The sequence below is a fragment of the Littorina saxatilis genome, linkage group LG5 (assembly GCF_037325665.1).
Source record: "Littorina saxatilis isolate snail1 linkage group LG5, US_GU_Lsax_2.0, whole genome shotgun sequence".
Taxonomy (NCBI): domain Eukaryota; kingdom Metazoa; phylum Mollusca; class Gastropoda; order Littorinimorpha; family Littorinidae; genus Littorina; species Littorina saxatilis.
Window position 1 is genome coordinate 28,001,965 of NC_090249.1, and position 27,712 is coordinate 28,029,676.

General features: G+C 41.5%; 2 protein-coding genes and 1 long non-coding RNA gene across 3 annotated transcripts in view; 1 reads left to right on the forward strand and 2 right to left on the reverse strand.

Annotated features, from left to right (window-relative positions):
- LOC138966762 (orexin receptor type 2-like) overlaps window positions 1-27,712 on the reverse strand; it is a gene marked incomplete in the record, with an annotated part of 280,805 nt that overhangs the window by 86,914 nt on the left and 166,179 nt on the right.
- On the reverse strand, window positions 6,682-12,237 carry LOC138966750 (neuronal acetylcholine receptor subunit alpha-2-like). Its single transcript, XM_070339082.1, has 5 exons — window positions 11,742-12,237; window positions 11,006-11,198; window positions 10,455-10,672; window positions 9,775-10,056; window positions 6,682-8,532 (listed from the first exon to the last, which is right to left on the reverse strand). The coding sequence occupies exons 1-5, from the start codon at window positions 11,835-11,837 to the stop codon at window positions 7,396-7,398; spliced, it is 1,926 nt and encodes a 641-aa protein (XP_070195183.1). The 5' UTR covers window positions 11,838-12,237; the 3' UTR covers window positions 6,682-7,395.
- Window positions 18,287-24,355, forward strand: LOC138966753 (uncharacterized). The gene is made up of 2 exons (XR_011455755.1): window positions 18,287-18,614; window positions 21,531-24,355. It is a non-coding gene; the product is annotated as an uncharacterized lncRNA (long non-coding RNA).

Sequence of the window (27,712 nt, forward strand, 5' to 3'; positions counted from 1 at the left end):
GACATTGCCTCGGGTAGTGATGGTTTGTATAGATTTACATGTTATCCTTTCACGACTTCAGCATGTAAATGCACGTTTTTGTTCTTTTTATATTTAGTCAAGTTTTGACTAAATATTTTAACATCGAGGGGGAATCGAAACGAGGGTCGTGGTGTATGTGCGTGTGTGTGTGCGTGTGTGTGTCTGTCTGTGTCTGTGTGTGTGTGTGTGTGTAGAGCGATTCAGACTAAACTACTGGACCGATCTTTATGAAATTTGACATGAGAGTTCCTGGGTATGAAATCCCCGAACGTTTTTTTCATTTTTTTGATAAATGTCTTTGATGACGTCATATCCGGCTTTTCGTGAAAGTTGAGGCGGCACTGTCACGCCCTCATTTTTCAACCAAATTGGTTCAAATTTTGGTCAAGTACTCTTCGACGAAGCCCGGGGTTCGGTATTGCATTTCAGCTTGGTGGCTTAAAAATTAATTAATGACTTTGGTCATTAAAAATCTGAAAATTGTAAAAAAAAAAAATAAATTATAAAACGATCCAAATTTACGTTTATCTTATTCTCCATTATTTGCTGATTCCAAAAACATATAAATATGTTATATTCGGATTAAAAACAAGCTCTGAAAATTAAATATATAAAAATTATTATCAAAATTTTTTTTTCGAAATCAATTTAAAAACACTTTCATCTTATTCCTTGTTGGTTCCTGATTCCAAAAATATATAGATATGATATGTTTGGATTAAAAACACGCTCAGAAAGTTAAAACGAAGAGAGGTACAGAAAAGCGTGCTATCCTTCTCAGCGCAACGAATACCCCGCTCTTCTTGTCAATTCCACGTGCACTGCCTTTGCCACGGGCGGTGGAGTGACGATGCTACGAGTATACGGTCTTGCTGCGTTGCGTTGCGTTCAGTTTCATTCTGTGAGTTCGACAGCTACTTGACTAAATATTGTATTTTCGCCTTACGCGACTTGTTTAACTCTCAGCTTAATTGTTAACTAGTAAATAGGCTTAACATGTTCATCCAGCAAGTTTCATTTAGAACTGTTATTTTATTACCATATACTGATTGCTTTTGGAACTGTTGCTGCGCTACGGTTGCGTTTTGTTTGAACGAAACTATAATTACAACGGGCGAATGCCTGCAGCCAAGCAACGAAGGATCTGATGATATTTGGTTTGGACAAAATAGTGAACGAGTACAGAATCAACTTTTTCATCCACTTGTCATTCAGAGTCTTCCCTTTTACATATATATCGCTGTTTTGAGTTCACTTGACGTTGTCACGATTTCAGTGACACGAGTGGGAAAGAAACTCTTTGTTGGGCGCCTTTCCCAAATTGCAATGTAATGCGCCTGTGCTGCCATACCGCATTGCGAAAAAGTTTTGGCTGAGAGCACGAAATTCACGTGGAAACCGTGTGGGTATCGGGTGATTTCGCTCACCGTTTAGAACACGTGTTCCAAGCATGCTATAGGTGTGTTTGGTAGGCGACCAGTGATTGGTCAGGGAGATCACATGGTTTTTCTTTTCCCCGGCTTTCTTTCTTTTCGCTACAAGCTTTACAGACGACAAGGTCTGAGTTTCCGTGACTAAGATTTGGAGGATTCCAACGCGTTGCAAGACTGGTTTAGGTCGACCAACGGGCTTCTGGCGTCAGTGCAGAACGCAGAAGGCTTAGGACGTGAGGGATTTGGCTATTGTGACATACTTTCGCTGACAAGCGGGAGCCAAATATTCAAGCGGTTTGCTTGGGAGAGCTACGTTTTACGAGCTGTTGAGGTAATTAGCCGTTACTTTACGCTGGTGACCGGTCAATGTCTGTGAAATGTAAACTCTGTTTTGTTTCTCCATGATAGCGTATAACTTGCTCATTATAACGCTAAATTGTAATCTGTATATGGTTTTTGCAGATATGGAGAGGCGGAGAAAATGTCTTGAGTTGTTATTAAAAGTCTATCCTTGCAGGTACCTCGTGCTCGCTGAAGGGGGAAGTTAGATATGTTTAAAGGTGGTAAAAAGGGGGATTGTTGGCATGGTCACTGCACCAATTGCTCTTGTTTCAGCTTGTTGCTGGAGACTTGCTGGAGGTGTTGCTGTACGTTTGCTGGACGTTTGCTACCTGGCTGCTACCTGTTTGCTGTTGAAGACGGGCTACACTGTTGCTGTCCTTTGCTGTACGGTTGCTGTTCTACGGCTGTTACTGGTGTTGCTACAACTTTCACCTGTATAGGCCTACACCACTGCGCCACTGTTTCATCGAATGGACCCTGGCTACACTGAGAGTTGAGTGCACCCATGCGTAAACGCCCCCCACCTTGTCATCTTTATAACCCTTTATGAAGAACTTTGAGTTGTGACAACGTGGAGTGTTAACGCCTGTACAGACTAAGACTTTTTACAGAACAGCTAAGTGTTTTCTAACTTTACACGGTTCAGCGTGTTCTTATTATTTCATAAACTCTAACTGGCTTTTGTCAGTTATTATTGCTTTACGACTTGGTCGTAAAAACACTTTTGGCTTCACGAGAAGAGGGAGGTGGAGAGTTAGTGTATATAAACAGACGTCTAGAACTTATACTTTTGTTGTTTCTAACTTTTTTGTGTGACTGCGAGAGTGGATCGTGGTGTGGTTAGTCAGTTAGTAGTAATTGACTGTTTTAGGTCGTTCATTTGACTTTAAAACGTGACAGACGTGTAAGGTCGTTGAAAACTGAACGTCTGTGTGCATTAGGGACAATCTGCGGAGAGATCAGAATACAGAATACAGTATTTATTGAGCCAAGTGACATTAAAAAACATTTAAAGCACAAGGAATTTCGCGTAGTGTTGGTAAAATCACGCACACACACACACCCACACACACACACACACACACGCCCACACATACACATACACTGACATACACACCAACACACACGCGCCCACACTACAGCAGTCACGATCACACCATCACACGCAGGGCAGACATGAGGTAAAACAAATGACAATCATCTATTAAAAGAAAATGTACAAAGAGTGGTCTAAGATGCTGGTGGAAGGGTCTACACAGAATATCGTGAGGGAGAAATTATGTATTCAGTTCTCATGGCGTTCGTTCGATGTTTTTTGCCTTCAAAGCAAAGTAAAAGCTTTGTGAAGATAGATATGGGTCGTAATGTGTGTGTGTGTGTGTGTGTGCGTGTGTGTCTGTCTGTCTGTCTGTCTGTCTGTCTGTCTGTCTGTGCTTCCATAAGTGTGTGTGGGGATTGTCATCAAATATAATTCCAAAAATGCAACTTAAAATAGTGTAATCCCATGAACTCACATCGCTCAAAAGGGTACAATTAAAAGAGGAAAAGAATGGTCGTCCTCATGCACTTGTGTACCAGAAAAAAACCCACCTCTTCTTCTTCTTGGCATTCGCAGAGGTTACACGATCAGTCCAGCACTGGTGATAAATGTTGTCGTTTTCTCCAACTCCTGTCGACTACCATATAGTTTGGTCTGCAAGGGAGTTGGTGACGGCCACACTTCTTTTCGTTCCTCATCTAGTAAGGGACATCGCTGTAAGATGTGTTCCGCTGTTTGGTCTTCTTGACCGCAGGCACAGGTTGGTGATGGCGCCAGCTTGAACTTTCGGTTCATGTGAGCATTGAGCCTGTTGTGGCCAGTACGCAGCCTGATGAGGTTGACTTGCTGCTCTCTGGACAATGTGTGGTAGTCATCTCTGTTTGTCCTTGGCCTCATCAATGCCTTGATCTTCCTGGTTGTGGTGGTGCCAGTCACTCTCCTCCCGCGTCCCCTGGCGTGACAAGACGGACGGGAGGGACCTCCAGTAGTTGGGGCTGGGTCCCTTTGAGGCATGGGACCCGACGCTGCTCCACCCTGGGGGGTCCTCAATGGGCGAGCGCCATTTCCATCTGTGCTGGTTGATTGTGTCATCATTTGCGTAAGCACGTGTACCCGTGGTTTGTTGGAATGCGCCGTGCGGCCCGCGTCCTCCGTCTTCAGCATTCGGGGTTTTCTGTCGGGGTTACCTCACCCTTAGCTCATGGCCCGTACGTCCTACCCTGAGAGCACAGGGGGGAGGATTTGCCGGGATCCCACCCGGAGCTAGGGATTTAATGCGCCACTAATCGCATTAGATGAGTCCCGTCAATGGACGATAGAGCATTTCAAAGGGGGTAGCAGTGCCGCCTGCTACCCCACTCCGCCCTGGTAGGAAACACCGCCAGTTTGATCCGCGGCCGCAAGCGGCTGATCTCCATATCTGGCCGTTCCCCTATCCGTCACCCGGGGACGCGCTGGGTTGGGGGTGGTCGCCCCACTGAAAATCCCACACTGGGTTAAAGGCACAGTAAGCCTCCCGTAAACCATCACAGAGCTCCCCGAGCGTCTACATATAGTACAAGCATACTTCCATTTGAACGCTCACCGAACGGGAACATCCTGGCTGCTTTCTGTCGAGCGTGAGAAATTTTCAAAGAATTTATTTTCGTGGACTTGGCCTCAACAGCAATGGCGCCTCGTTTTGGTGCTGGACGGCTGTTATGAATACTGGAATTCACGCCCGGACAGTAAGCCTCCCCTAAACCATCACAGATACTGTCAGGCTTTTACACACAGTACAAACACCCTTCCATTTGAACGCTCACCAAACGGGAACATCCTAGGTGCCCTACGTAAAGAGCGAGCAATTTTTAAAGAATTAATTTTGCAGATTGTCTCGAACACTTTTTGGACCCATCCTGAACTCAGGTCAAACATGAGTTACTTCCCTTCGGGTCTCATTCTATCGATGTAAACTGGCAATAGCCGTGAATCGATGATTATCAAAATGTTTTTGGACCGTGGTGCGTTTTTGTGCTAGACCTAACTTTTAAAATCTAAATAGTAAATTGACAGCTTGTTACACAAACATTCTTTAATCATAAAAGAATTATTTTTTCATCAAGACAAGATCAGAACAATTCGAAGTTGTTAAAGTTTGAAAAAAGAAAAGCCCGGAAGCAGGGTCACGCAAGGGTCGTAGCAGACGACGCCGGTTTATCAGTGCATATCGCCGTTCCTCTCAACAGTCAAAAGCCATCGCTAGAGTTCTTGTGAACAACAGCCGTTTGTTTCGTGCATAAAAACGTGCTATTGTAAATAGTCGCATTCAAATAACCAACTGACGACTACATTGTGAAAAAGGGAAACTGGATCACACGGGTTCACGATGGCTCAGGGGTAAGATAAACCACGCAAAAATAAATTCTTTGAAAATTGTTCGCTCTTTACGGAGGGCACCTAGGATGTTCTCAATCGGTGAGTGTTTAAATGAAAGGGTGTTTGTACTGTGTGTAAAAGCCTGACCGTATCTGTGATGGCTTATGGGAGGCTTACTGTGCCTTTAAGAAAGATCAGCCTGTCCCAGAAAAAAACCCACCAGAAATAGGCCTACATAGACAGAGAAGGAAACGATTCATGAACAGTCAAATGGGTGATGTAAGTGCTAATTTTTTCACATTGGTAAAATAAATCGAGTTAGCCAACCCCATCTCACCTATCCACATCACATTCATTTTCCCGACGGTCGATAACAATCTCCGAACCGGGACATGGAAATACATTATCACACGCGCTTTATTGGGATAGAACGTGCACCGAAGACTTCCTTCACAGAGCCGGATAATTGCCAACAGCTGTGAAAGTAACCATCAACATCATTCCCATTATCAGCTGTTATTTTGTTCACCTTTTTGATACATAATGCATCATGTACATACACGCTTTTTTGTCTTTCTTTTACGATGTCGGCATCTTACTGCAAAAATCATTAAAAGCAATGACTATGTTGAAAGATGCATGTGCCTTTCTTCTCGTTTAAACGATCATGCCAACCACCACAGATCTGTCCAGGTTTGTACGTGGAATATGAGCATCCTTCCACTTGTAAACATACCAAAAATCAACAGTCTGGCTGCTTCCTTTTCAGAGTGGGAATTGTTTTCTGAAACCGTTCTGCAGATTAACACTGGTACGTAGGCTATCAGTTACGAGTTTAATTCAGCCAAAAATCCTATTCTGCACACAAAGCAACCCGGCTGTAGATTTTTGCGAGAGAAATGATGCTCTTATTCCAATTAAAAGAATTGGCAGATCAGGTGTCATTTACAAGATGGTTTATGCCGGAGGGAAGTTATCTTTAACATACAACACTTTTGTCTTTGTCATATACACTGTAGTTCAAACCGAGTGTTCTTTCGTCGGAGAGCGAGAAAGAGAATGTACTGAAGGATCAGTTACATGTATGTCGATATTTATGGGTCTCCCAAACCGGACTGATCGTGTTTCTGTTGTGACCGAGTCTTAAACTAGTCACTTTCAGTTTAGAATCATTCGCTTTAGGCATTTTGTATTATCAGGGTGTTGTTTTCTTGACTGGTATGCAGTTTGTTGATTTAATGTGTGTGTGTGGTTGTGGTTGTTGTTTGTTTGTCTTTGTTTTTGAATATCATCTCTCCTTGGTTTCTTCTTTTGAATACATATAATACTGTTTTGTTTTTGGAATGCATATCATACATGTACTCTTTGCTTGTTAATCAATAGATCATATGCATTGCATATCTGTTTATAAAATCAGACACACGATACATGTGTGTACACATTATGTACATATACAGCAATAAACAAAAATAACTAACGCTTGTTTCATTCTTCGTCAAATTTATTCTTCTGATGATTGTTGTTCTTTTTATTCCACGTCATAACTCTCTTCATATCCTTTGGCCATTCTTTCTTCCTATTCGTGATTTGCTCACAGAATGATCGGGAGAACTCCTTTTAACATCCTGTGTTGCGTCTTAGGTATATTTTTTAACACGAATAATGTTCAATAGTTTAAAACTCATTATGAGAATGGAAACAAGATTGAATCGGTCAGCATTAGCCAAATATGTTGAAGGGTAACACACACAAAAACCAAAGCAACTGTCATTATGTACACTGGCACGTGGCGACGTCCGACAGTTAATAACTGGGACCTCTTCATGATACAAGCGCTACAATCTTGCCAAGAGTGTCTCAAAACGATACAAACGTTACTGTCGTCTGGCTTGTGTGATGCCATTCATGCAGCATTCTTACCCGCTTATTACAACCGACACATACGGCAGACTTTGCAGTGCACACAACTATGAAACGTAGAAAGGAAAAACAGACAAAGATGTTAAGCCATAGAGCAAAGTTTACCTTATGAATTTGGGAAAGTTACATGTGTCGCAAACTTTGACGACGCATACGTCACCACCTTTTAAGGAATATCACGCAAAAATAGTCCGTACGTTTACTGGTTTGTATAAAACGTGGGTTTTACTTTTTCATTAAAATTAATGTGTTCTTTTAACACATTGTACACTCTCACGCTGTTCAAATGTTTTTAAGAAAGAAGACAGCAGACACCAGCACAGACAGAAGCAGGAACACAGCAAAACAGACGTTACCGAGACAATTCAGATCATAACTCTTCACAGCGAACTCTTTGGCGCACGCATGGAGATTGTATGTGCCTGTGTGGTGTCTCAGACCCATGTGGCCTAGCTTCTCTTCCGTCTTGTTGTTATTGCGCTCCCTCTGACACTTTTTTCTTTTGCGCCTAACTCTGTTCTCAAAAGAAGTGGAGAACCGGTCCCTTGTTGATGGCGAGAACTTCACAGAGGGCGCCCCCATGTGGATTGTGTGATCTCTACTTGGTAGAGAGGTTTTTCTCTCCGAAAAAGAACCGTTAGTAATGTTCGGCTCGTCCTCAGATCTGTATTCATCAGGCTGAGAGGATTTCTTGCTGAAGCAACAACCGTCCAGAAAACTGGATCCGTCCACAGATCTCGATGTATCAGACCGAGATGTCTTCTGGCCGAAGAGGCCACGAGATGAACAGCTGGGTCCACCTGCAGATCTGGCCTCATCTGGTCTGGAGGTCACTCTACCATACATGTGACGATTGACGAAATTTGATCCGGGGAGAGATTCGGATTCATCACCCTGAGATTCTTTCTTGTTGGAGAAACGGCCATTGAGAAAGCCAGGTCTGTCTGCAGATCGGGACCTATTGGGCGGAGAGGAATCTCTGCTACAGAAACGACCGCTGATAAAGCTCGGACCCCTCACAGACGCTTCATTCTCCGCCCCCTGTGGTCTCTCCCCCTCCTCCTCTTCCACCTTCTTCGCCGCCACCTCCTCCTCCTTTTCGTCCTCTACGTCTTCGTCCAAATCAGACGACCAGAAGCTCTCCATGGTGTTCTTCCTGTGAGGGTTCTCTTTTTCCTCCACCGAGGACGTCCACAATCTTTCTGTCAGCTTGCGACGACGCCTCTGCGACTGCTGGATGCGATAGAAGTGCAGCTTGAGCAGCAGGATGTTGCAGACGACGCCACACGCCCCCAGCGTGAGGTGCAGAAAGACGAAGATGGCCACTTCAGGCACGGTGTCCGAGTTGGGGGGAGTGATGTCGGTCAGATAGGCCAGGAACACCGTCAGGCTGAGCATGGTGGACACGGCGAGGGACACCTGTGGACAGAATTATTAGGTTAAGAGGATGTCGTTCTATGTCAATTGTCAGCTTGATTTCTCATGTCGGTGTTGCGAGGGACACCTGTGGACAGAATCATTAAGCTTAGTGGATGTTCTACTCTGTAAATTGTCAGCTTGATTTCTCTTGTCGGTGTTGCGAGGGACACCTGTGGACAGAGTCGTTAAGTTTAGTGGATGTTATAATTATTCTATGTAAATTGTCAGCTTGATTTTTCTTGTCGGTGTGGCGGGGGACACCTGTGGAGACAGAAACATTTAAGTTTAGTGGATGTTCTCTTCTGTAAATTGTCCGCTTGATTTTTTTTTCGGTTTGGCGCGGGACACCTGTGGACAGAGTCGTTAAGTTTAGTGGATGTTGTTCTATATAAATTGTCCGCTTGAGTTTCTCTTGTCGGCGTCATATCGTTGGTTTGAAGAACAACGCCGCCACGGGCGTCAACTTACTGCAGTCAATATTGAGAATTTTATATCAGTTACTTTACTCCCTAGCTATGACAGCTCCTACTAACTAGAAGATGATCCATTTTTCCATCCATTATCATCATTTTCTAAATCATCGTCATTTATAAATTGTTGCCATCATCTTCATCGTTGTCAGAATCATCGTGACTTCAACCATCATCCGCCGTCATTCTTTTCCTCCTCTCAATATCTTCATCATTCATCTCGTCCTCCTACTTTTCTTCTTCTTCTTCTTCTTTCTCTTCTCCCCTTCCTCCTCCTCCTCCTCCTCCTGCTTATCATCATCATCATCATCATCATCATCATCATCATCATCATCATCTTTTTCTTTTTTTCATTTTCATTTTCATTTTCATTACTTTATTGTCCCATCGCTGGGAAATTCGGGTCGCTTCCTCCCAGTGGAAAGCTAGCAGCAACGGAGTCGCGCTACCCAGGTGTCTGCGTGTTTAGGTGTATTCAGCCACCTGCACTTATGGCAGAATGACCAAGGTCTTTTACGTGCCATTGTGATGACACGGGGGTGGGACATGGCTTCCGTCTCTGGGTCTGCACATAAAGTTGACCCGTGTCCGTCCCGGCCCGAATTCGAACCTGCGACCTTTCGATCACAAGTCCAGTGCTCTACCAACTGAGCTACCGGGCCCCCTCTTCGTCGTGTTCGTGGTCGTCGTCTACACCACTACCACAACCAACACCACCATCCCCAACACCACCACTCCCACCACCACCTACGATCACCATTGTCGTGATAACCTTTTCTCCGGACTCAGGCGGCACACAGAAGACGAAGGCGTTGACGACAGACAGTATGACTATGGGGGCCAGGAACTTGAGGATGTAGAACGCGGAGCGTCGCTTCAAGTAGAAGTGGTACTCAACATGGGGGTAGAGTTGACCGTCACTCGTGTGGTTGTACACTTCCACGTCCATGCTCTCGAGCATCCACTCGGAGTTCTCGTGCCAGTTGTCTGCGCGGATAGGGTTTGAAGTAGGGACGAGCTGCACGGTCTCCGATGTGTAGATCCATGTCGATAGCTGAAATACGCAGATCGAAAAAAAATATTTCGAGTTTTATCTGTCCCCTAAATACTGACTCAAAGTTTGCTGAACGGTTCGTTTGGATATGACCCGATCTTGTCAATGCACAGGCGACATGTGCACGAACAAGAAGAGTCAGGGAATGCTGCCGCAATATCACGTCAAACTTCTCACAATTGAAGCAATAAACAGAAAACCGACGAACAAACCATCAGACCATCAGTAAGAACTAAAGATCGACTGAACAAGAAGACATGGCGGAAATATGGCTGCAAGATCACGTGAAACTACTAACCAAGACAAACAAACAGGAAACAAAATCATACAAAAATAAAACAAAAGAATAAACCTACATCACAAATGAAAGAAAAAAGTTGAAAGTAGCGTCGATCAACCTGAAAGGAGCAGTCCTGGCTGTCGAAAGGAAAGCGGGTGAGGTCCATCTTGCAGGTAGCCACGAAGACGTTGCCTGGGGACCACTCCAGCCGTCCGTCACTGGACAGGGTCAGCTCGGAGGAGAAGCCGGACACACTCTGCAAGCTGTCCGCGCCGTTGATGATGGTCAGGTCAGGCTTCCACACCTGGTCATCGTTCACGTACACACGGTGGATGTCTGCAAACAAAGACATGAATACAGGCAATTAGAAGTCAGTCAAGAAGCCAAATCCACCCACCCATCAACCATGAATCAACAACCACGAGTAGTCTTCTACTAACGATGATGGAGAAACTTATCAATTCTGATACCAAGAGCTTCCTGTTTTCAGAAGTTTATGAAACGCGACATCGATGACGAGCACAGCGAAAGATGATGTGAGTCCTCTGCCCGGCTTTGGAAGTATTGATAAGGAGTTCGAATATTTTTTAACATCTCATCAATTGTCACCATGCAAGTATTTCTAGATAAACCATGTTATTACATACTCACCACACAACAAAGACTCACTTCCGTATTTGGGGGGCGACCATCGTAGATGCGGGTCATACCACGTGACGTGAAACCAGCCACTGACGGTGAAGCGCTGCTCTCGTTCAAACAGCGAAATGATGTTGATGGGGAAGAAGGTCAGGTTGACCTCCACACTCCAGCCATCATCCGGGTTCACGGTGGCAAGGACTGAGCGCAGCTTCACGACATCCTGAGGAATACATTAAAATCAACCACATGTCAGTACATTTATTTCAGTACCTTGAATCATTTATTCTTTATAGTATGTCATGTCTATGCGTAAGTAAGATTTCTAAGCGCATTTCTTGTGGTTGTCTATATAAGCGGTTTCTTTCATTAACTGTGTTGGACAAAGCTCTATAATTTGTGTACACATACACACACACACACACACACACACACACACACACACACACACACATACACACACACACACGCACACACACGCAAACAAACACAAACACACACACACACAACCACACACACACACACACACACACACTCACACACACACACACTCGCACGCACGCACGCACTCAAACACACACACATACACACACAAATACACACTGTGACACACACACACACACACACACACACACACACACACACACACACACACACAAAACACGGACACACTTCCCCGGCAAAATGTAACGAAAAACAACATGGAAAATCACAATTAGGAACGTACCACAATATTATTCGATAATATTATTTGTAAAGACCATACCTTGATAAGCCTGAATGCATCACTGCCGGTAGTTTGACAGACTTCCAGTCTCAACACGAAGGTCCAGAAAACCATCCTGATTAAAAGCCCTGCCATATTTTTACTTAGCTTTATTTTAAAATGAAATTCCACCTTCTTCGAAAGATGATTTCAGTTGCTTGATTTAATAGCTCTAAAACTACAAGAAGGTAATCGATCTATTTTCGATTTGGTCCTTTTTTCGTACATTGCATGTTAAGAAACACATAATTCGCAGTTGTCGAGAGCTACTCTTTTGTTCTCATGTCGTTGTTCAACTTTCTTTTGATTGAGCATAATTTGTTCCTTGATTTTTACACTCGGGTTCTCAAAAAAAACCACAATTTAAAACAAGACAAAGCTAATTACTACCTTTCTAAAAATAAAATCTAAAACCGTCAGCATTAATTCTCTGAAAACTTAGAATCTCTCCAAATCATTACAAATTCTGCTGTTACAAAACAATAACCCAACACAATACCGGAACAGAACCTGCAATGAATCACGAATATAACGAGCAGTCAATGCATGCTTCTGTCGTACACATCTGTTGCCGATTTTGCTCTCTAACTGATAAGACCGGAGGTGCAGGCCAGGGAGCGTATTCAAGACGTTACGACTGCTTGTTGTACGAGAAGCGCTTCGAAGTTTGATAGCTCTCGGTCCGGCAATTTTTGTCGTACTGCCGTATTCACAGGCATGGGACAGCCTCCCCGATAGCTAGCGGGGGGGGGGGGGGGGGATTCCCTTGTTTACGGTCACTCTGCGCGTGCGCCTGACGCAGCAGCTGAGCCCTTTCAAGGCTCCGTTTGCTGTGGCTGGCTGACCGTGGCTCGCTCATCCCAAATCGGCGCCACGCAAACATCTTGATATGCACGAGACGCGTGAAACCGCAACGCGAGTATCACTTGCGAGACAAGAGGCTAGGCACCCATTCTGTTCGCAAACTGAATGTTGTCAGTAATCACATCCGTCAACAGTCAACTGCAAAATATCGTGCATGAGGAATATGAATTTGTGCATGTATCCCGTCCCCAAAAATCGTATGTCTTAGAATGTTTCTTCTTTCCCGGTAACGCTGCAAACTGATGGCCGCCATCTTCAAATCAAAGTTATCGTCCCGACAACAATGCTTATCGGTAGGGATAGGCACCTCTAACTTTATCGTAGGACAGTGCCTACGATAGGCGCTATCGGTAGTTCATGAATTCAACGATAGGGGGGTTATCGGAAGTTTTCTGTTTCTCGTACCGACAAAACCACTGTCGGATGCTTCCTGAACATGGGCCCAGGGGTTTTATCACAGTGGCAATATTGTTGTCACAAAACACTCAATCACACAAAACACATTGTTTGCGCGTGTTTTACAACCGGAAGTATGAAGTCCGCTCTGTGGGCAGTTTCATTCTAGTGTGACGTCACAGGTATCGTTACAAAATCAGAAGCGTTATCTCAGTTTGCTTTTTCCTGATGGTCTTTTTTCGTACCCGCGTGGAGTAACATATCTAAGTGCGCCAGGCACTAATTCGTCGTTATAAAGCCACGTTCCGACTAAACGACGAAAAAATAAATTCTGAAATCAGACATCTAAGAGAAGAAAGGGGCTTGTTAGTTGTCCCGAACGAGAGGAAGAGCTGAACCAAGACAAAGGCAACGATCACGCTTATCTAGATTATCTAGAAGGGTTTAAAGCACCTGTTGAAATGGAGGTGTGAAGGGTAGCGATGCGTGGTCAGATGAGACGATGAACAGACTGAATAAAAAAAACACACAATTAAGATGAGTTTTTGGGACGTACAATGTCAATGATAGACAAAACGAAGCGTTCACTAGTACGTCGACTTACTGGGCTTTGCAGTTGACGGGTCTACAATTATGAGATAAAAAAAAAACTTAGCTGAGCCAAGGCGTGGAATTCAATCTCTACATCAAGATCCAAAGGATAAGTGTGGCAGTCTGTTTCAGGTTTTTGATGAACAGACTGCACCCCCTCCATCCTCGCCCCTCCATCCTCCCCCCCCCCCCCCCCCCCCCGCCCCCCCCCCCCCCCCGAACCCCCACCCAAAGGATCTACAGCAGGCTGTCTGATTCAAGGCCAAAGGTAGCAAATATTTTTAAAAAGCAAAAATCCCTGTTCGAAACACGATGGCAGTGTGATGAATCAGTTAGTCCTGTTCACTTAAACGAGTTAATTATGATGAAAGGTATGTTGGTTGTTTTTTTGGGTTTAATGTCCCTTCAGCAGAGATGAAAGGTATGTCCTGTGTTGTGTCTTCGGGTTTATACTATCACTGTAGGTTCTTTATGGGATCAGTAAGCACTGAGTAAGTAAGTAGGTTCTTTATTACCTGCCGCCTATTGTGTCGAGCAATAGCAATAGTGTGAAGCATTCGGAGTACTTTATGCGCACACAAATGCTGTGTCTGACTGAATATGCATCATTAGCATGATCGTAAATGATAGCATGATTAATCCATGTCAACATAAGTTGTACACAGCGCTCTTGGCGTCCAGAATCTCGACTCGTCGTTCGTATGCTTTTTAATAGCAGAAGGCTGGTTCAGTACCCTTTCCTTTACAAAGTTAAGGTTTTCCTGCTATGCATTCCTTTTATTTAAACGCAAAAAAAATCTTAATTTTTGGTAGTTAGACAAGGTTTTTATGTGTTCGTTTGATGTCTTTTCCTTTCTTGACGCCCCCTCCCCCCATTTTTGTTGTTGTAGTAGAAGTAGTAGTAGTAGTAGTAGTAGTAGTAGTAGTAGTAGTAGTAGTAGTAGTAGTAGTAGTAGTACGTAGTAGTACGTAGTAGTAGTAGTAGTACGTAGTAGTAGTAGTTATAGTTGTTGTTGTTGTTGTTGTTGTTGTTGTTGTTGTTAGTGTTGTTGACCGGACGGGTAATTTCAATTCTTTTTATATGCACTTGAACACATTCCCTTTTTTCAATCTAACGGACTATTGTAACATACCTTTTGAAAAAGTGCCTAGTTATAAAGTCATTTTTTTACTGTGCCAATAACTTTTTAACTTTATTATAGTTTTTATTTTAACTTTTTTTAATTCGTTAATCTCCGTTAAATATGTATGTGTTATTGGAATATGTATTGGTGAGACATACATGTATATAAATGCGTATAACCATCAAAACAAAAATATAATGGCTTACATTTTCATCAAATATGTTTGTGTGCCATCTGGACATAATAACATCACATACAACCATCCACTTCAGTAGACCTATCTATAGGCCTACTGTTATTTTATAACATCCTTATCGTATTGAGTCTAAAAAAAACCGGCATCGTTTCTTTACATTATAGGTAAACCACACCTAAAGCCTACATAGCTTACCCCCGATCCATTCACTCGCATCCCCAGTCACACGCACACTCATATACATGCATCCCCAAAGACAAATACACGCATTCTCGTCCATCCGCTCACTCCCACCCTCCCTCGTACATATGTATTCACAAACGTCACATCTATCACTTCACCTCATCTCGACCGCTTATATACAATACTCACAATCTTCTTATGTACATTTCATGTTCCAATATAATATTCAAATCGTATCAATCACCATACTTATATTTACTAATACACATTTTTGCGTTTGTCGTAAAAAAAACAACCACCACGAACGATCGATTGTAACGATATGCATTGATGCCCATTCTGTCCTGCTCAGCCGCATATTATATAAAGGGAAGCAACCATTGCTCTCACATGAGTCAAACCTAAGCAACAATGTTTCCTTCCCCTGAGTAACTCTGAGAGTGTTTGTGTGTGTGTGTGTGTGTGTGTGTGTGTGTGTGTGTGTGTGTGTGTGTGTGTGTGTGTGTGTGTGTGTGTGTGTGCGTGCGTGCCTGAGTAACTCTGAGAGTGTGTGTGTGTGTGTGTGTGTGTGTGGTGTGTGTGTGTGTGTGTGCGTGCGTGCGTGCGTGCGTGCGTGTGTGTGTGTTTGTGTGTGTGTGTGTGTGTGTGTGTGTGTGTGTCTGTCTATGTGTGCGTCTGTGTAAGAGAGAAACAGGCAGACAAACATACGGAAGCATGGCAACTACGAGAGTTAGACAAGCAAAACAAAAACAAAAACTAAAGCAAATGGAGAATAAAGAGAAAGGCATAAAGAGAGAAAAAATGACAGACACACAGACAGTACAGAGAGATTCCGTCATGGAAGCAGAATGAAATGCAACGCGACTGAGCTGAGTTGAAAGCCCCAAAGAACACAGCTTTTTTTTCACGTGCTGTGAATCTCAGCGCGTAATCGTCTGTTTTCTCCATCACGCGGATAAAGAGATAACCGATCCCCAACATTCCTGCAAACTTCCACATGCTGTTTACTTCTCTTGCTTACCGAGATTGAAAACAAACAAACAACAAGTCGCGTAAGGCGAAATGACTACATTTAGTCAAGCTGTGGAACTCACAGAATGAAACTGAACGCACTGCATTTTTTTACAATGACCGTAGTCCGCCGCTCGTGTAAAAAGGCAGTGAAACTGACGAGCCTGTTTAGCGCGGTAGTGGTTTTGCTGTACCTCTCTTCGTTTTAACTTTCTGAGCGTGTTTTTAATCCAAACATATCAATCTATATGTTTTTGGAATCAGGAACCCACAAGGAATAAGATGAAATTGTTTTTAAGTCGATTTCGGAAATTTTATTTTGATCATAATTTTAATTTTTTTTAATTTTCAGAGCTTGTTTTTAATCCGAATATAACATATAATTTATATGTTTTTGGAATCAGGAAATGATGAAAAATAAGATGAACGTAAATTTGGATCGTTTTATATAAAAAAAAAATTAATTACAATTTTCAGATTTTTAATGACCAAAGTCATTAATTAATTTTTAAGCCACTAAGCTGAAATGCAATACCGAAGTCCGGCCTTCGTCGAAGATTGCTTTACAGAGGGTGGACAGTGCCGCCTCAACTTTTACAAAAAGCCGGATATGACGTCATCAAAGACATTTATCGAAAAAATGAAAAAAAAGGCTTTTCATGTAAAATTTCATAAAGATCGGTCCAGTAGTTTACTCTGAATCGCTCTACACACACACACACACACACACACACACACACACACACACACACACACACACACACACACACACACACATACACCACGACCCCGCCTCGTCTCGATTCCCCCTCTATGTTAAAACATTTAGTCAAAACTTGACTAAATGTAAAAACTGGCCTCATACAGCTTTATTTAAAGATATTCTTTAAAATCAACCCGACAGGGAACCTGAGTGAAGTGCGGATCGCTTTGCTTATTTTCTCAACTTCTATTGGGCTCATTATGCAATCATTTACAGTGCTTTTCTTGTTAAAAAATAAGATGTGTTCATCCTCAACATTCTTCACAGTTATTGCGCACTGTACTTTTCGCTCTTTCAAACCTAAATTCTGGTTGTGTCAGTTTGTTTCAATTTGGACAGAAAGCATTGCGGCAGAATTTAAAACGAGACTGCTTGGTTCACTATGTGTGTGAATACACGTGTGATCGTTTAGAGACAACATTTAATTCCCAGAAAACGAGTGAACGGATGAGAATCGAAGGAAAACTCAATACATTGCTAATGCGTCTTGGGGTCCTGATTTGGCCTATATGGTCCGCTGGACCCAAAAAGCAACAACTAACTAACTAACTAACTAACTACTGCGTCTTCTTCATGATCTTCTGCTGTTTCTGCTGTTGACTCTGAGACTATGCATATTAACGATGGCAATGGGCTCTCGAGAGCTAATGTACACAGTCTCTTTCAAAATGTCTTTCAACATTTTCTTACATAATTTCTCAAAAAGATGAGGAGGATATTAATAAGATACAGGCGATTCTTAAGTATAGGCTTACCAGCACGGAAGTCAAAGTCTTATTTCATTAGAAGTTTGTATAGTTGTACATAACCAAAACCAATGTTTCTGATTCTAGTGCGCAACTCCGTTTCAGAAAGGCTCGGAAAAGCTATGTGTCTGTGGTGAAAACACCATCTGATTAAGCTAATCACTATTACTATTGTATTGTATCAGTATTGTTTGTTTTCTCAAGCTATCTTGACTTTAAATGTCAGCTGTGCACTGATGTGCCCTCCCCCGAATGTTAAACATTGTAGGGGCCTGGCACAACCATGTAGCCAAGACTTACATATTTTGAAGGGAATCATGGTTTCAGCGCAAAAAAACTCTCAGCGGCTGCGCTCGCACAAACTGACACGCACGCGCAAAAATAAGCACGTATGTTTATATTTACTATGGAAAGCCGTTTGGCTCATAACTATTACAGCTGTAATTTAAAATAAATACACCTGTATTTAATGATAAATACAGCTGTATTTATTTCTTAAACGTATACAATAAGTATCATTATTAATTACAGGTGTATTTTTTTTTTATTAATTACAGGTGTATTTTTTATTAAATACAGGTGTATTTATTATAAATACACCTGTATTTAAAAATAAATACACCTGTATTTAAAAATAAATACACCTGTATTTAATAATAATTACACCTGTATTTAAAAATAAATACACCTGTATTTAAAAATAATTACACCTGCATTTAAAAATAAATACACCTGTATTTAAAATTAAATACACCTGTATTTAATAATAAATACACCTGTATTAATCAGTTATTAGTCACGTGGTTAAGCGACTTAAAAACTTGGACTGGGAATCCACATGAAAAACACTAAGCTTATAGGCGTCTTCATCGCCTCGCTTTGCCGCCTTTTGACAGACTGAACAGCTCAAGATGGCGGGGGTGGCAAATGTCCCTGATGTTTTGGAAGGTTTGCGAGTGCAGTTTTAATTAACGCTGTTGCCCAGGCTCGCACAGCAGGGTAAGTTAATTGTTTTATCAGACGAATTCGGTTCTTGTGACGATCTACACCGAGTCAGTGGGGCATCCACATCCAGAAGTTGAACTTGAAGGGAGGCCTGTACGCGTTTTTGACCAAAGATGCAAAATATTGGAATTCGGTGCGAGAGACTAGCTGCTATATCGTGTTATCGGTAATCTTGAACTTTAGCGTGTTAAATTCATAGCTCTTAATTCAGAGGCATTTAAGTCTCCAAATTTGTAGAACCTGTACTTGTAATCATAACAAGTCATTTTAGATCCCTTTGAAGTTACGGAATGAACTCCGATGATGAACTGTACGAATGCATTTGACCCATCAAAGAAGGAATTATCCGTGTGACCAGACAAGGGAGACAACTCTTTCGTGTAGATGATGTCCCATGGTTGACAACGTACACCATTTTCGGTGCATTTTCGTCACGCTAAAGTTCAAGATTACCTTGTTATCTGTGTGTGTGTGTGTGTGTGTGTAATCCGTTGTAAAGTGTATATTATGATTATTTGGTGGCGGCGGCAGTGGTACGTATATAATCTCATATGGAAAGCCGTTTGGCTCATAACAAACCTTGATTGATATGGGTTAAAGCTGTGGTCTATTTATGACTTTCCGGGGCTACGAGGTTGAAAAATAGGGACAAAATCATGTACAGATTTCTGTACAGCAAACACTACCCGAAACCCCACCTATACGGCGTGTATGACCTTGAGAGCTTCAGTCAACGCTTGAATTTTGCAGTGGTAACATCTGGTTTGCTCTCGCAGAGCTGAGCATATTTGTTGTCAAGAAGGATCGAGCAGAAAAAATAAACGACTTGGCAGGGATTCGAACTCAAGGCATCGGGGCCTCGAAATGTCGGGGCCGATGTCTTAACCGCTAGGCCACTTCACCAGTATTGTCAAAGATAAAAAATTGATAATTTTATATCATTCTACGCTTGAATTATCATTTATGCGTTGCAAAAACGTAAAAATTGACATTAAAATTTGCCTTTATTTGCAAACATGTTTTACAGAATCGCAGTACATGTTTACACCGTCATGCTACACGACATTCGCGCCATGCAAATAGCTGCGATATCTCTATTTACAACATGCAAGAAAATGACAAGAACAGTAATTGAATCTCTCCAAAGCCAGTTGAAACCAGACATCTAAGAAATAGTTATACATGTATTCACTTCTGAACAACCGGCACGGTTGGCCTAGTGGTAAGGCGTCCGCCCCGTGATCGGGAGGTCGTGGGTTCGAACCCCGGCCGGGTCATACCTAAGACTTTAAAATTGGCAATCTAGTGGTTGCTCCGCCTGGCGTCTGGCATTATGGGGTTAATGCTAGGACTGGTTGGTCCGGTGTCAGAATAATGTGACTGGGTGAGACATGAAGCCTGTGCTGCGACTTCTGTCTTGTGTGTGGCGCACGTTATATGTCAAAGCAGCTCCGCCCTGATATGGCCCTTCGTGGTCGGCTGGGCGTTAAGCAAACAAACAAACAAACAAACAAACTTCTGAACAATGGGCGGATAGAGATATAAATCATGCTGCTTCAAGAATAACATAACATGAATTCATATCAATGTTTTTCCTTCATTTTCTCAATTGGCGCAGTAGCCTAGTGGTTAGGACATGAGACACGAAGTCGAGAGTTCGAATCTTCGCCGGGGCGTTTATTTTTTCCCCTTGATCTCTCTTGAAGATAAAATATGATCAGTCTTGAGAGAGCAAACCGGCTGTTATCCCTGAAAAATTCAAGCGTTGACTGAAGCTCTCAAGGTCATACACGCCGTATAGGTGGAGTTTCGGGTAGCGTTTGCTGTACAGAATTCTGTACATGATTGTATCCCTATTTTTCAACCTCGTAGCCCAGGAAAGTCATAAATAGACCACAGCTTTAATCTCCAGAGCTGTGTACCAGGGAAAACCATGTTATAAAGTAGACTTTTTATTAAATTTAACTTGAGACATTTAAGCTGTACAAATTAATTTCATTCACAAATACTAGTTTCATAAATATCCTTGGCCTGCAGAGATAGAATAACAAATACTTGCACATTTTGTTTGTCTTAGTGTTCAGTAAAAATACAAAGGTTTTAAAGTAAAGCACCTTCATAACATGGAAACCGGAAGTTGTGACATGAATTTGAATACTGCTAACACTACCAAGAAAATAATATATATATATATTCTATGTTGTTTTGTTGCAAGTCTGCATCATTAACAACCTGGAGTATTACTGGAAAAAAATTATTACTAAAGAAAATATGTATACTCTCGATACTCTCCATGCACATGATTTTTGTGCAGACGAGAATTTTTGCAATTCAATAAAAGGGCGACCACCCAGTAAAGTCTTGGTTCAATTATTTTCTTTTTATGGGTTAGTTGTTAGCAACAATGTAACCGACAAACTTCAAACTGAATTTTGGTGCTTTCCTCTAACATATATTATATATTTGAAAAAGCATCAATGTTTACCTGTGTCAAGTTTCTTTTTTGGGAGAGTATACATTCAAGTTGCCATTTAATACATGTTTTAAGGACTGAAAATACATGTCACAAAATGGGAAACGGCCCAGGAGAATAACTTGTATGTAAAGCAGCAAATGATAAACACATGGTTTTACCCCTGAAAGCTCCAAAGATTTGGGAAAATGAATCTCGTTTGCCTTCACATATCAAACTGAACGTCAAGCAGCTCAAAAAAAGTCTCAAGAAAAGTTACGCTTTCAAAATAGCATTTCATTCTGTGTCGCAAAGCATGCTTAACATTTCTACGCTTCTACAAATGAACACAAGCATGCAATAATTCCCTCTCTTTTGAGTCCTGGTACTTGTATGCTTATTAAGAAAGCGGGATGATGTTTCCTTTATTTCAGAATTTCTTTTTTGTCTTGTTTCAGATGGAAAGTGCGGAGAAACCACCATCTCAGATTTCGTGTTTTTCATGTCTGGGAGCCGGTCCACAGTACCAGGAGGGTACCAGAGTCCTCTGACCGTGGTGTTTGTGGACACACCCGAAAAGCCACTCCCCAGAGTGTCAACTTGTGCCCTCAGAATGCAGGTGTCTGCCCGACACGTCAAGAACTGAGGCAGAAGCTGTCCCAGGCTGTTCTTGAAGGGGGTGGATTTTATTTATTGTAAAAACTTTCCTTCAATGGTGCGTTTAGTTTCTGCTTGGTAGCCGTAGCTGTTGGTGTTTCTATCTGTACACACCCTGGGGGGGGGGGGGGGGGGGGGTGTTAACGTTGAACTTTGAAATCTTAAAATTATTAAGACAAGGTGTGTGTGGTTTTTTCTCTCCGTAAAATAAGCTTTATTTTAGGTGCCTGTACCGTACATCATTTCTTACTTGCTATTAAATGCAAGAGAGAGACTTTCGAAGATTTGATGTTTGTGTTTCGCATTATTTTTGCTTGGTAGCCGTAGGTGTTGGTGTTTCTTTCTGTACACGCCCTGCGAAAAAATGTTTGTTCTGCAATTTTGAAGAGAATTCACAAATGTATTCAAACTGAATTATTTGAGGTCATGCTGCAAAGGAAAAAAAAAAACATGACCCTGATTTAAACGGTTTCCTATACTCCTTTACATACCTTGTTTTTGTTTTGATTGTTTTCTTTGCTTTTTGCAGGGGGGGGGGTGTTTAACGTTGAACTTTGAAATCTTAAAATTATTAAGACAAGGTGTGTGTGGGTTTTTTCTCTCAGTAAAATAAGCTTTATTTTGGGTGCCTGTACCGTACATCATTTCTTACTTGCTATTAAATGCAAGAGAGAGACTTTCGAAGATTTGATGTTTGTGTTTTGCATTATTTAAATTGCCGTTGTGTTTCAAGAGTGTGTTCTGTTCTTATTTGTTTTTTTGCACCACTGTTTGTCATTATGTTGCCTGCCTTTCGTGTTCCGTGTAACGCTGTCCATGGAAAACATGTAAAGCATTGTATTTCTCTCGACTATTGATCAAGTAAACTAAGCACTTCACATCATATCAGGTATCAGTTACCTAATGTACAGAATAAATGGTTCAACCCCCCTACTACACGAATAACACGTTGCCAGCAAAATATCAAAAGCACTCGGACTAGCGTTACAGTGTCCCATACAAAACTTGGCAATATACACCATAAACCGGATACAAACAAATCAATTGCACGCTAACAACTTTGTTATACTGTCTCATAATGGTATACAAATTAATAAACTCAAAAGCGTTTGTAACAGTTATGATAATGTGATATTCGTGCCCTGTGTAACGATAGTCTGTTTTTATGTTTTACCAAATTAACCAAAACTGGCGTTGTCTACTGCTTTTCCTTTTATAGTTTTACACTCCTCTGTAGTGAAGGTCACTGCTCACACAAGGGCGGGGATGTAGCTCAGTCCTGTTGGCCGCTGTCAGCGCGAGTTCGTCCCCACGTTCGGCGAGAGATTTATTATTGCTCACAGTCAACTTTGTGTGCAGACTCTCCTCGGTGTCCGAACACCCCCGTGTGTACACGCAAGCACAAGACCAAGTGCGCACGAAAAAGATCCTGTAATCCATGTCAGAGTTCGGTGGGTTATAGAAACACGAAAATACCCAGCATGCTTCCTCCGAAAGCGGCGTATGGCTGCCTAAATGGCGGGGTAAAAACGGTCATACACGTAAAAGCCGTGGGAGTTTCAGCCCATGAACGAACAAACGGCTCACACAATTTCAGCTTTCTTGTTTAGTTTATAAATTTCAGCCTCAATTCCTCGTCTCTGTAACCAGTATTAAATAGTGACTGTTTTGCTAACTGTTCAGCTGTCACCTGCCAAGTAGAACCGATGTATTCTTTATGATGTGATAAAATTAAAGTATTCATTCCACTTTGTGATGGATGAACTCGCAACTGCCAAGTATTACCAGTCTTATGATGGGATAAAAATTAAGTATTCATTCCATTTTGTGATAGGTTAACTCTCAACTGCCAAGTAATACCAGTCTAATGATGTGATAAAAATATTCATTCCATTGTGTGATGGGTTAACTCTCACCTGCCAAGTATTACCAGTGTGTCTTGTGATGTGATAAACATAAAGTATGCATTCCATTTTGTGATGATTTTCCTTATTTAAAGTGGATTTTCTGCATGACACTTGTTTGATTAAAATTAATTGTATTTGTGGCAGACAACTTGAGTTATGTTTTGTGTTTTTGTAAAAACTTGTTTTTTTTAATATGACTGGAAATGAGACTAGCAGCCATGAATCCATAACTACATTTTGCTGTCCATCATAGACATCTCACTCGCACATGTTCATTGCCTCACCATACAGGAATCAAAATCCATACAAACAATTTGTATTATCCAATATTCAAACTTGTCATACACATTTATTAATACACAAGAATTATGTGTCATACACATTCAAGCAATCAAGATCCAATAAATGTATATAATTGATGTTCTTAAAAAGACTACACACACACCTAAATATATAGGTGATCTTTGAAATGGGACATTTACATGCAAAATTCAGAATGCAAACGGAGCTTTGGCTTGCAAATTTAATAGTCATTAACCAGCACATAATATGAATAATTTTTGAAATTGTTGTGATACTGATTCAATTTTTCACATAAAATCAGAATTTCATTTATTTTAGTTTCCTGATACAAATGATTCGTCTAGCTTACCTTGAATAAACATACCAATACGTCAAAAAGTAGGACATCTGAGCTCAAAGATTAATACTGTAGTTTGGTTTGAAAAATCTCTAAATACACATAATTACAAAAACAAAACAAAATTCCGTGATAGAACATGTACTGATCTTGCAACTAAAGTAAAAAGGGGACTCGGGTGTGCTGTTAAAATTGTTGGCACATTTTAGTATCTAAAACTCACCTTTGATTTTAGGGCAGGGGCTCACATCCATGAGAGGTGGTATAGGACAAATGTCCTGGACAATGCAAAAGTGATAGGACATTTGTCCTGAACAAAACTAAATCAATAGGACTTTGTTTTTTTGCAACAAAACGTAAATTTAATTAAACGTGACTCGTTTATTGTCACACAATTAACAGAACAAATAAATTAATTTTCTTGGCAAAAAGGTATAACAGAACAAATCAAAGTAATAACAACGTGTTGTTTTGTCTGTGAGCTAATGACGACAATTCACTGTGATTGTTCCTTTCTCTTGCTGAAGAGCATGCGCTTTCTGGTGGATGCCCACAATTACACAACCTTCACCACCCACTGTTTCTTTTGAATGTCATCCTTTGGCCCCTCCAGGTAGCAAATCAAACTACTGTAAATTGGAAAGTACTGACAATGTCTGGATCAAATGAAAGCATAATCGGACAATGGCCTCTTTGTGACAAAAACAATAGGACATATGTCCTCTTGCATGAAAAAGTATATGACATTTGGAAAAAATATCCGTGTATGTCCGATGTCCGACGTGGATGTGAGCCCCTGTTAGGGGGTGCCTATTCTTTCTTTATTCGGTGTTTAACATTGTTTTCAACCACGAAGGTTATATCGCGACGGGGGAAGGGGGGAGATGGGATAGATCAATCAATCAATCAATATGAAGCTTATATAGCGCGTATTCCGTGGGTACAGTTCTAAGCGCTTGTCGAAGAGTTGTCAACACAGGACTAACAAAGAAACTAACATCTTCAGACGGACACGAACCCTATCACACACTAGCAAACCCTGGTAAACAAACAACTGTTTAACAACAATGTACACATCAATAGCTAGGTCAAACAAAATAATATTAAGCACAAAGAAAACACCTCTCACAGAGCACAGCACAAGAATGTCTTTTGAGGCACAGCCACTTGTCAATTGTTTCTTGTTCACAAAAGCACTTAATCAAAAATTTGCTCCAGGGGCTTGCAACGTGGTACAATATATTACCTTACTGGGAGAATGCAAGTTTCCAGTACAAAGGACATAAAATTTCTTACATACTGCTTGAGTAAAATCTTTACAAAAATTGACTATATTCTATACAAGAAACACTTAACAAGGGTAAAAGGAGAAACAGAATCAGTTAGTCGCCTCTTACGACATGCTGGGGAGCATCGGGTAAATTCTTCCCCCAAACCCGCGGGGGGTACCTATGCGACTGACCACAATGTTTACTTTCATCAGGCACAAAGTTCTTCAGCAGAAGAATGATTAATATTCTAGCAACAAACATGCAATAAATTCATACATGATTATTGATGTTCAAAAAATGCTCTACACTACTTCACCAAACTAAATGGAGAACTGAAAATGTTTAAAACACTTTCTTTCTTTATTTGGTGTTTTCAACCACGAAGGTTATATCGCCACGTGGAAGGGGGGGGGGGGGGGGGGGGGAAGATGGGATAGAGCCACTTGTTAATTGTTTCTTGTTCACAAAAGCACTAATCAAAAAATTGCTCCAGGGGAAAACACTAACCATAAACAATAAACACCACTATGAGGTTTGATAGGTAACTTAAAGGGACCTTGACCTTCAATGAACGTTGCAAAAAGCTTATGTTCTGATGAATATGGGTGAATGAGGCACCATTGAATATAAAAAGAAAAATAACTGATTTGACTCTAGTTAAACTATGGCGCTCATGGCATCATACCAAAGTTTGAACGAGTATCCCTTTCACTGTTCTGTACAGCTGTGAAAACACAGTGAGACATAATAATAATGAACATAAATTAATCACCCCTTCTCGCCAGAGCTCACGGCAAAACACAATAGCAAAACAAATCAGAGCATTCACACACCGACACACACAAAGTCGTTAAAGGTTTATTGGCTGCGGCAATAATAGCCGCAAGAATAATCCTTTAGTTAGTTCAAAGTACCCAAGCATGTCCTGTATACAAAAGTAAGGCGATTGAGATTTTATTTTGTTTTTTTTACACAAGCCAGAGAACACCAGTGCTTGTGAGAGCAAAACGTTTGCCCGTAGGGAAGTGAACCTTCCTTATCTTTCGCACCAGAGAGCTGTTCAAAAGGGGTATTGTGCAAGTTGGCTATTAAACCATTGTAATTCGGAAAATGTCTTTAATGGCTGAATAACAATGAGTTCCTTTATACGTTGGATTGGGTAAGCCATATATATATATATATAAATATATCCAGCATCAATAAACCTAAAAATACACTAAGGTCTTTTTCAAAAACAATAGTCTGTTTTAAAAACTTTCAGCAATTTTCAACCTTATAAATCTATACTATAGATACATCAAAAGAAATTTGGTCAGACATGGGATTCAGAAAAAGTGATAATTAAGGAAAAAAAAAGTGGGGGTCTGGGGGCCGCAGAAGGCCCCCAGTAGGGTCCAGGGGCAACGCGAAGCCCCCAGAAGCTGAAGGTTTTTAGTATTTTAGACACACAAAAATGGCCCTGAAATGCATATTTCAGCTTAATCATAGCCCCCCCCCTCCCTTTCTCTTCCTTCCCATGTTTCTCAAATTAATTTTACGCTAAGACTCAAAATAAGGAGGAGAAAGAGAGAGAGAGAGAGATGGGGGGGGGGGGGGGGGGGGTGGTGGTGGCGTGTGACGGTGTGGTTTCAATGTTCTTACCTTGTCGGTGCCAAACGACCCCAGTGACTGATTACACGACTGGGTTTTCAGGATAGTCAGGTGCTTGTTGCTTTTCAAGTGGCTTTTGAGGGCAGTCTTTCCATTGGAACCGTAGTTGATAACATTAACATCGTTGCACAAAGTGCACTAAGCTTTTCCCGGCAAGTTGATTTTAGCAAAAGCATCGCCAACTTTCAGTTTCACGTCTTGTGTCTTCTGGCCTTTCTCGTATTTCCAGCTCAATGATACAACTTCATCGAGCCAGTCGAATCTCCAGAGATTTTTCTTGTACTTCTGCTGGTCAATTTCCCGGGATAGAACGGTTTCGTCTCGCTTTAGCTTCCTCATCATTTTTGCAAGTGGCTCGAAGCGATGTAAAAATGGCGCCGAATCATTCTCATACGGTATGCTTTAGCTTATACTGAATCCCCGATAGCTACGTTGAAACAGTGACTGTAGGAGACAAAGACACAGAGCGCGTTCCCATACGGATCGACCAGCAACAGTCTGACCGTTTTAGGAAC

Coding starts and splice junctions, on each gene's coding strand:
- LOC138966750 (XM_070339082.1), bottom strand. CDS start 11,837: ATGGCAGGGCTTTTAATCAGGATGGTTTTCTGGACCTTCGTGTTGAGA. Junction 10,673..11,005: donor GTCGCCCCCCAAATACGGAA/GTGAGTCTTTGT, acceptor CTTTGTTTGCAG/ACATCCACCGTGTGTACGTG. Junction 10,057..10,454: donor GCCAGGACTGCTCCTTTCAG/GTTGATCGACGC, acceptor TGCGTATTTCAG/CTATCGACATGGATCTACAC.